Here is a 9,913-nt window from a genome sequence, read left to right on the forward strand (position 1 = left end):
CCATAGCGACAAAAAACATAAAGATTTAACTTTTTTAAAACAATCAAAGAAAAATACTTGAAAACACAGTCTTTGAAACAAGTCTTTGCGACAACATCTGAGCAAGACGACGATGGACTGCGTGCTTCTTATAACGTTTCTTTACTGATTGCAAAGTCCGGAAAGCCGCACACCGGAAAGAACTCATCCTACCAGATGTAAGTGAGGTAATACGCACCGTGCTGCATAAACCAGCTTCCGATATTATAAGAAGAATTCCACTGAGTAATAATACGGTGCAAAGAAGGATTGGCAAAATGGCTCAGTCCGTAGAAAATTCTTTATGTGAGTACTTAAAAACATCTGAATTCTCTATACAGCTTGACAAGGCAACTTTGCCAGGAAACGAAGCATTACTTTTTGCTTATGGAAGATTTTAAAAGATGAAAATATTTTCCAAGAATTGTTACTTTGCCAAATGTTTGGAAACTGATATAAAAGGTGAAACAGTATTTAATGAATTAAAAACATTTTTCGATGCAAAAGATATACTTTTGGTTAATATCCTCTCCGTTGCTACTGACGGTGCTTCTGCAATGGTAGGACAACACCGAGGCTTTCTGGCATACTTGAAACAAGCTAAACCGAATATATTATCTGTACATTGTTTCATTCATCGACACCATTTAGTCGCCAAAAACCTTGGTGAACGCTTGCATGGCTCACTAGATTATGTCATTCAGGCAGTTAATAAAATCAAAGGAAATGCCTTAAATGAGAGATTATTTGCTCAACTTTGTTTAGAAAATGATGAAGTTTATAATTGTTTACTACTTAACACGGAAGTTCGTTGGTTATCTAAAGGTGCATATCTGGATCGATTTTATGCACTCTTTGATTTAGTGCTGGAATTCCTGGACAGCAAAGACAATGATTTGCGGCTCAATTTAATTAATTCAAAAAATGACATAGCATATATGACTGACTTATTTGCCAAATTTAACGAAACTAATTTGAAGTTACAAGGTGATCAATTAAATTTAATCGAAACTAAAAGTATAATATCTGCGTTTGTTGCAAAACGCTTTTTATACAAACAAATCTTTGGGAGAAGAGAGTGCTCCCAGTTTCCAAATCTTCCAAAATTGCAAAAACGAGATGATGATTTGCTTGTTTATTGTCAACACTAAACGGCACTTCATTCTGACCTCAGCCAAGGATTTGAAGATATTCTTCACTTGGACATCCCCGATTGGGTGTTGGACTCTTTTGCAAGTAGACGCACAAACTCAGGTGAAGCCATACTAATACAGGAGGAACTTATTGAATTATTCACACGTGAGGAGGTGAAACCAACGTTTGAACAAGGATACCACAAATTCTGGTTACAAAAACAGATACCAGTTATATATCCTGCATTATGGGCCACTGTACAGAAGCTGTTCATTGCTTTCCCTGTCTTTCTATTTAGTAGAACGTGGATTTAGTGCAGTAATGAACCTCGTCAAGAAATAAAAAATCTACTGCAAATTGGTACTCGCGGAGACTTACGAATGTTATTCACAAACATCGAGCCGAACATAAATAATCTCATATCATTCCATCAGAATCACTCATCTCATTAAAAGATAATGTGCTTTTGCATTTTAAAACAAAATTTATAATTTGAATAAATACTACTTTAAATATAAAAATGTTTTATTTATATTTTATTTTTACGTCACCTTTTACCATCTAAGACATCAAAGTTGAATGTGAAATTTTGCTATAATGCAGTTGTGTAGAGTTATTTCATTTGGGGTTCGTGGTCAGGTTTTTGCTATGAGAAGGGGTCCATGGGTATAATAAGTTTGGGAACCACTGATTTGGATCTTTAATGCCATTTCGATATTGATTCTCAATTTTGCCAGGAAAAAGACTAGAAAGACACCTTTGTTTAGCAGAATATAAATGCCATTATATCTCAACTATAATAACTGTTATAACCTTGTAATGAATCAAGTATTAATTTAATTCCTTATGTATATTGTTTCATTATTGTTTATAAACTAATGTGTATTATTCTTTTTGTGATCATTTACGGAAGTTCCTGTCCTCTTTTAAATATAATTGTTAGTATGTTTGAATGTAATTAATAAATGTACAATCTTGAGATTGATTTGTGTTTCTGTGTGTAGGTGAGGGGCTGTTTTGGTCTTCTTCCAGTACAATCCTCTCGGCGGTCCTAGTTTTAGATCACACATAGGGATTGCAATGCAGCGGTATTTTGAATCCAGCTGGATTTTTGCTGGATTGAAATCAAACCAGCTGGATCCAGCGCGGATCCAGCGCGGATATATTTTTGGTGCAGTAAAGTGTTATCTATCTATCTATGCAGCATTTTATTGTTTTTTTTAAAGAAATAAAACATTTCTTAAAAAATACTTAAGAAACTTTTGTAATTTAGACTGGTCACTATAAATCAGTAAAACTTCTTACACATTTAGGGAGTAAACTTAACTTTGGTTCGGTTTAACACTTGAGACAGAGATAATTAACTTTAAATGTTTAGTTAGATTATAATTATAATGTAATCTTTAAGTTAAATAATAGCAAAGGTAATGCTACTGATTAATTTATATTAATATATTATAATAATGTAAGGACGGATAATCAGTGGCTAAGTGGCTATCAGTCTTACCAGTTTTCTTATATAAACTCTACATATCAGTCTGTAGTTATTTATAAGTAATTTAATTACAGTAGAGCGTCGAAAAGTGGAACCAATTGTGGACTGGGGTCCTTCCAGTTAATGATTTGTTCCAGTTTCCGACTTTGTACGAAAAAATACATTAACCTGTCCGATGTTCAAATTTTTCTCCGTTGCGTATCGCTTCCTGTTGAATTTTTCTCCGTTGCGTGTCGCTTCGTGTTGAATTTTCGTCGATTTTAAGCCTAACAAAAATTTTTATAATAATCATCGAGGCTATCGTATCGTTAAAAATTATTTCTGCATTTTGTACAAACAAAATAAATATATTAAAGAATATAAAAAACATGAAAATTATACTTTAGAAGTAAATTTAGTATCAAAAACATTCGATTCAGCACGACACAGTCCGACTAAAAATCGTTCCACTTTCCGGCCATTCCACTTACCGACGTTTCACTTATCGACGCTCTACTGTATTAGTGTTAGTAAAGTGGTGAGTAAGTAAGTAGTAGTAGTCTAGTAGTTAGTTATTATTATCACAATCATGAATCACATACATTCATATCATCATATATCCAAGATACTGATACTCATTAATTTAATTAACTATTTAACTAACTAGGTAGTCTCAGTTTCTCACTAATTTTCACAATAAAATTGCCTAGCCTAGCCGACTAACCACTTATAAAATAAAAGTTAAAAACTCTTAATAGAATTAGAGTAGAAGTTATAAAATATTAGTCTTGTCTTGAATAAAGTATTTTAAAGGATTAAATAAAATTAAATCAATCACTTATTTTTTTCATGTTATTTTTTTATTTCAGGTTATTTTTTGTCATCAAATATGTTTTTTCATCAAATATTTTTTGTCATTTAACATGTTATGTTATTTTGGAAATAAGATCTTAAAAAACAAATATTATTGATAGTGTTGTCTCCCAACCTACTTCTTAGTGAACTGCATATGTACCCTGCTGCAGAGAAGGCCCTTTCAGCCTCTACGCTAGTAGGTTTGAGAGTCATCAAATAATCATAAATCAAAGATAAGTTTTCACCTCTGACTCCCTCACTTTCATAAACAGCCATTTCCTTTTTTAATAACTTATCATAATCCTTCTCAGTACTAGTTTCTTTCCGTTTCATGAAGTTTTCTTTCTCACGCTTTAGTTGGATCTCCAATTCTTGTTCCAATATGAAATTCAAGGAATATGGGTTATCTGGATCATCGTTTTCCACATCCATAATCTTCTCTGCCATTGCTGCTGATTCCACTACATGTGTATTTACACGATTCAGAATATTTTTCATCTCCTGGCGCATTACATTTTTTTTCGGCATTGTGAAAAAAGAATCGGGCTTTCTAACTTTTTGGTCATACTTCTTCGGGTTCTGTATGTAAATTAGCATCCCTGTGACCTCAGTAAGACGCCGTTCTCTGATTCTTTTGCGTAGTGCTTCGGAAAGGTCGGTACTCAAGATCGTGTCTTGGCTTTTTAGTTTGTCTAAGACAAATTTCAAGGTTGTGTCAGCAGTTATCAAACTTGACTCTCTTCTACAGAGAGCTTCTACGGCCAGTTTAACCGGTTGAAGACTGGTGATCAACTCATTGATTAGTGACCACTCGTCATTGGAAAATTTAGAGTCTGAGCCAATGTCTATTAAGGCTTTATCGATGCAAACTTTTACACTGTAGAAACGTTCCAGCATGCTGAGGAGACTGTTCCACCTAGTGCAGCAGTCAAGAATCAAGCTCAATTCTTTGCCCTTCGCTTCTTTTACATATTTTTGCAAAAACATATCATCTTTGGTTGGTGATTTTTTAAAAGCCTTAACAACTTTCCGCACTTTTTTAAGAAGTTCGCTGTATCACGGAATCACTTCAGGTTCAGTCGGTGTCGGTGTTGGTTCAGTGACTACTACTAAGTCTTCATTGGTCTCCGTGTCTTCGTCATCATATTCGTCACTTTCGTCTATCTCTGTGTGTTCTACTTCTTTTTGATCTTTCTTTTTATACAGAACGTCTACCACAGCTAACTGGATTCCATGTGCAAAGCACAGTTGCTGATAGCAAGGCAAGAGTCTTCCAACTTTCACCATAAAGCTTGTGCCATCAGTAGTGATACCAACGGTGTCGGTTTCGAAGTTTAAGCCAAATTTTTTCAACCGTTTTGACACTAATTCATTGCAATGTTCTGCAGTCTAGGATCCGTGAATTCTGATCAAGCCAAGATTAAAATGAGTCTCTTTATGGTGCACGTTGAGATTTATGTATCTGTGATTTTTTTGAGATGTCCACTCATCAAAGCTTAACGAAAATCTTTGACCCTTTTCTTTTAAATTTGCGAATTTTTTTATTAAATCTACTTCGATAGTTTTCGCATAATTGGTAATCATCGATCTTATGGTGTTGGGAGAATTTGGCAATTGGAATCCATTTTTTGCAAACAAACGTCTTAAATCGGAAGATGTACAAAATGAACTCAGTTTAAAACCATCTTTGCACACCATCCTTGTAACCATGGCTTCCATCGAATTTTCTTTTACAAAATAGGCATCAATACTCTTCTTAGCCTTTTTGTTCGGTATAATATCTACTTCCTGATCATCGACATATTTTGATGTAGTTGCTATTGCTGTGGGAACTACTGTATCTGTATTACGAAGTGGTAATTTGCTGCTTGCAGAATTAACGTTGACGCAGTGTATCTTTTATAGATGGCCTTTTAAGCCTGTCGTTGAACGCTTACTAATCAGCAAAATTTTTGAACACAATAAGCATTTTGCACTTCGACTATCATCCAATTTTTTAAAATAGTCCCACAAGTTTTTTTTATCATCATTCTCACCACATTTCTCTTGCTGACTTGGCTTTGTAAGAGACATTACTCAGTACGAATTCGAATTGTAGTTAAATTATTATTATGTAACTGTAAACTGACTGAACTGGCTTGATATCTGAAAAAAATTAATTAAAAACTTTGATTTATAAACATACATACTACATACCTGATAAATTTTTTCGCCAAGCAGCTGAAGCAGCACTAAACTAACCAAGTTTGATCCAAATCGTTGAAGCCGTTTTCGTGGTAAATAATTCAATTTTCATTTAAGATCACGTGGCGTATCACAGACGCCCTCTGGCGTTTTTTAGTCGCAATTTTTCCGAATTTTTTAACAAATTTCAAAAAATTCAAGTTCTCTAATTTCTTCGAGTTGCGAAAAATGCAATAAATAACGTTTTTATTGCGCGCCGAATTTACTCGGAAAAAAAAGTCGAAAAAGTGCCGGCGTCTCGCAGTCGAAGCGGCGTTCCATCACATGATTCATTGACGTCCCAACCGACCGTAAATTAGAATTATGCACCTGGACTAGGAGAGGAGCTACTTATTTTATTTAGCGCGAAGTCCCTTTATTTAGCGAGAGTGGAAAGCCAACTGGCAATTAGATCAGCAGAGGTAAAAGGGCGGGCAGTGCGGTGTAGAGAGGAGGTGAGGCACGTGCTGCACTGAATGGCAACGTCGCTCTCGCCGCCGAGCGATAGCGCCACTTAGCAAAGCGGCAACGCTGACAACGTAAACTTTTGCGCCATTATTTAGAAAGTTAATTGAGTATTTGCGGATCCGCAGCGCTGGATCCAGCACCTGGTGCTGGATCCAGCAGGCCGAAAAATGCGCTGGATCCAGCTGGATTGCTGGATGAGGGATCCAGCAATTGCAATCCCTAATCACACAGTAAATTATGTTGTATAGCAGAATTTAAAAATATAGTAGAAATTGATAAATTAAGAGGAATATATTTAGATTATTAAAAAAACTTGTAACATTAGAACAAAATGGATACTTTAACTCTTCGGAGATTAGCATGCAGTGATGAGTATATTTGGATAGGATTTGGTGGTGTATATGCAACAAATAAGTTTCCAAAAACTAAAGACAAATTTTGTTCATTTATTATAAACTTAGATTCAAATAATAAACCTGAAAGTCATTGCATTGCTTTTCCCTTTATTAATACGAAATTTTATCACTTTGACACGTATGGATTACCAATATCATCAAAATTTATTTTATAATTTAACAGAATTCTACATCATGTGAAAGAAATTCAGTGACATATCAAGGATCATATATTAATACATTTTTGTTTATATTTTTTCGTATAAAATTACAAGAAGAGAAAAAATAAGTGATTTGTCTATAAACGATAGAAATTATAATGAAAAATTCATACAAAATTTTATTAACAAATATTATTGTTGGGAGTATTTAAATTATACAAATGATTTTAACCATTGAGATTGACTAAAACCTAAAATTTTATAAATTTAGAAAAATCATCCCATGTTTTAAATAAAATTGTAATTTTCTATAATGTACAATATATTTGGATTTATTAAATAAATTGAGAATTAATTTTTTTGTATTACTGTATTCACAAATTTCAAATCTAAACTTTTTAAAATATATTTTTGATAATTAGATAACATATCATAATTAATTTTTAAATGCTTAACTACTAATGTTAAAATATTATGATTGTCATTAATATCAGGATGGTATTCCAAGTCTACTTGTAAGATATATCCCAGATTGAAATTGTGAAATTCCCTGTCCTATCTAGAATTTTTACGCTTTGATATTAATTATTTTCCTCTTTTCTCCGAGTTTTCCTCAGAGAGATCAAGAGGATGACTCATTTGTTTTCCTTTTTTCTATGACGAGAAGTGCCCTTCTCATGTTACACCGGATGTCCCAGGTGTCCGGGAATATTCCTCCCCTCCCACCTGTCGTGGCTATAATTTGGCTATAGGAGGGCGGCGGGCACATCTCTGCGCTCAGAGGGCGCTTTTGTACCATTGACCCACGAGGCGTGCTTGTTACCTTTCATGTAGAGCTGGTGAATTCTTTATAGTTGACAATAAAGTTGTTATGTTGTTAAACGACTAGATTAATTGAGAATATAGATATCCTAGCATGCGACATTAACGTAACAAAGGGTTATGGGCCCAGGAAGAAAATTCCAGCGTTGATGCAACTGGATTGAACGACCAGCCACGGTAAGCCTAAATTTGCTATCTTTACAAACCGAACCCTTATAACGAATAGAATGGCCGAAATAGGACATGGTCAGTTACCGAAGTTTACGGGTAACAATTTCACAAGCTGGAAGTACCGTATAATGGCCATCCTAGAAAGTAGAGATCTAGGAAATCTGTTAATAGACGACCCACCTACGGATCCCGCCGAAGAGGCGAAATGGAAAAAAAGGACTCGCAGGCCAGAGGCATTTTAACATGCGCGATGGATGACACACAAGTGGCCCTTATCTTAACGTGTAGAACGGCAAAACAAATTTGGACCCACTTAAGAGAAAGATATGAAGGGGACCTAAGGAAACAAGCGATAGAGGCCAGAAACAATGTGGCGAGATTAGTAATGAATCGTGACGAGACATGGAGAGATTATCTATTAAGAGGAGAAAAACTTCTAGAGAGTGCTAGGATAATGGGAGCTCAAATAGAAGACGACGAATTTATCACCGCACTATTGAAAGGTTTACCGCAAAAGTACAACCTAATAGCCATGCAATTCGACAACTTAAAGGACCCCAAGATCTCCGATGTGAGAAAAACCTTTGAAAGATATGAAGAAAGAAATGGGCCCGAACAGAGGGAAAACCTCGCAGCCTACAGAGCATATCACCCACCGAATTATAAAACCCCAAAAGACAATGCACAAAGAAAATCTCGAACAAGGGAAGTGCTATGCTACATCTGCCGTAAACCAAATCACAAGGCAATTGAATGTTGGTTGAACCCGATTAACAAAGCAAGGAATAGAGACAAACGAGATAACTACTTCGATCTCGATAACCGAAGATCAAATTTCAAAACTTCTAAAATAGCTTGGGAAAACTCAGCTAGAGAGGACGATAACCGACAGAGAAAGGAAAAATCAGCTAACGAGGATAACAACCGACAGAGATTAATGACTTTAAACACAAACGGTGAGCCAGATACATGCTGGATCATAGACAGTGGGGCGACCAGTCACATGACCCCAAATCGCCAATGGTTAGAGAACATGAGTGAAGACAGAAAAACAATCACCATGGCCGATAATAATGTCATATACTCAGAAGGCATAGGAGTCGCAGAAATAAGAGACGAAAACTCTAATAGATTACTTCTTGAAGACGTACTATACACCCCAGATCTGAGCAACAATTTAATTTCTGTAAACAAACTGGCAAAGGAGGGAATCAAGATAATCTTCGACGCTGAAAACTGTAAAATACTTGACGAAAGAGGAAATGTCATCATGTTGGGCAAGAAGTGGAAAGACCTATACATTGTTAGACTCAGGACCCCCAGCCATGAATACAGTATGAAATCCCACCATAATGACTGGGAGACCTGGCATAAGCGTCTCTGCCATATCAACGGAAATTACATGAACATTTTAGCCAAGAACGAGATGGTACACAAATTCCCACTCGTACCACAATCCAACACACCGGTATGCGATACCTGCATTCGAGCGAAGTTCACCAGGAAGCCCTTTAAGCCAGTGATCACAAAACAATCAAAAAATCCTCTCGATCTCCTACATCTTGACTTAGTCGGACCCTTTAGAGATGAATCAATGGGAGGAGCAAAGTACGTACTCACCATTGTGGACGATTACTCAAGAAAACTTTTCACCAAATTCTTAAGAGCCAAATCCGAAACGACGGAAGAAATCATAGACTTCATAAAAAACGTCGAAAACGCAACTTCGAGAAAGGTCAAACAAATCAGATCTGATAACGGGGGAGAATTCCTTAACGAAAACCTAAGGACATTTTTAAAGGATAAGGGTATTAACCACCAACTGACTAATTACTACTCCCCTGCTCAAAACGGCGTGGCAGAAAAGGCCAACAGAACTCTTATCGAGGGTACCACAGCGCTACTAATAGAAGCGGAACTGCCAAAAAACTTCTGGGCTGAGGCAATGAATTGCTTCACTTATGTACGCAACCGGACACCCACCCAGAACGACATGAAGAGGACCCCCGAGGAATTGTTCTCTGGTAGAAAACCCACTGTAGGACACTTGAAAGTATTCGGCTGTAAAGCATATTATTGGATTCCCAAGATGAAGAGAAGTAAACTTGACTCAAAGGCGGAACTAGGAATCTTTGTGGGATACTCATCCTGTAGGAAAGCCTACCGAATATTCGACCCTACCACTACGACCG

At 36.1% G+C, this 9,913-nt stretch overlaps 1 protein-coding gene across 1 annotated transcript; it reads left to right on the top strand.

Annotated features, from left to right (window-relative positions):
- Positions 1-422: 422 nt before the first annotated feature.
- Positions 423-1,169, top strand: LOC136971909 (protein FAM200C-like). The gene has a single exon (XM_067266433.1). It carries the CDS (start codon positions 423-425, stop codon positions 1,167-1,169), a length of 747 nt encoding a protein of 248 aa, XP_067122534.1.
- The last annotated feature ends 8,744 nt before the right edge of the window (positions 1,170-9,913 follow it).

Source organism: Centruroides vittatus, unplaced genomic scaffold, assembly GCF_030686945.1.
Source record: "Centruroides vittatus isolate TY-2023 unplaced genomic scaffold, ASM3068694v2 contig_273, whole genome shotgun sequence".
NCBI lineage: Eukaryota > Metazoa > Arthropoda > Arachnida > Scorpiones > Buthidae > Centruroides > Centruroides vittatus.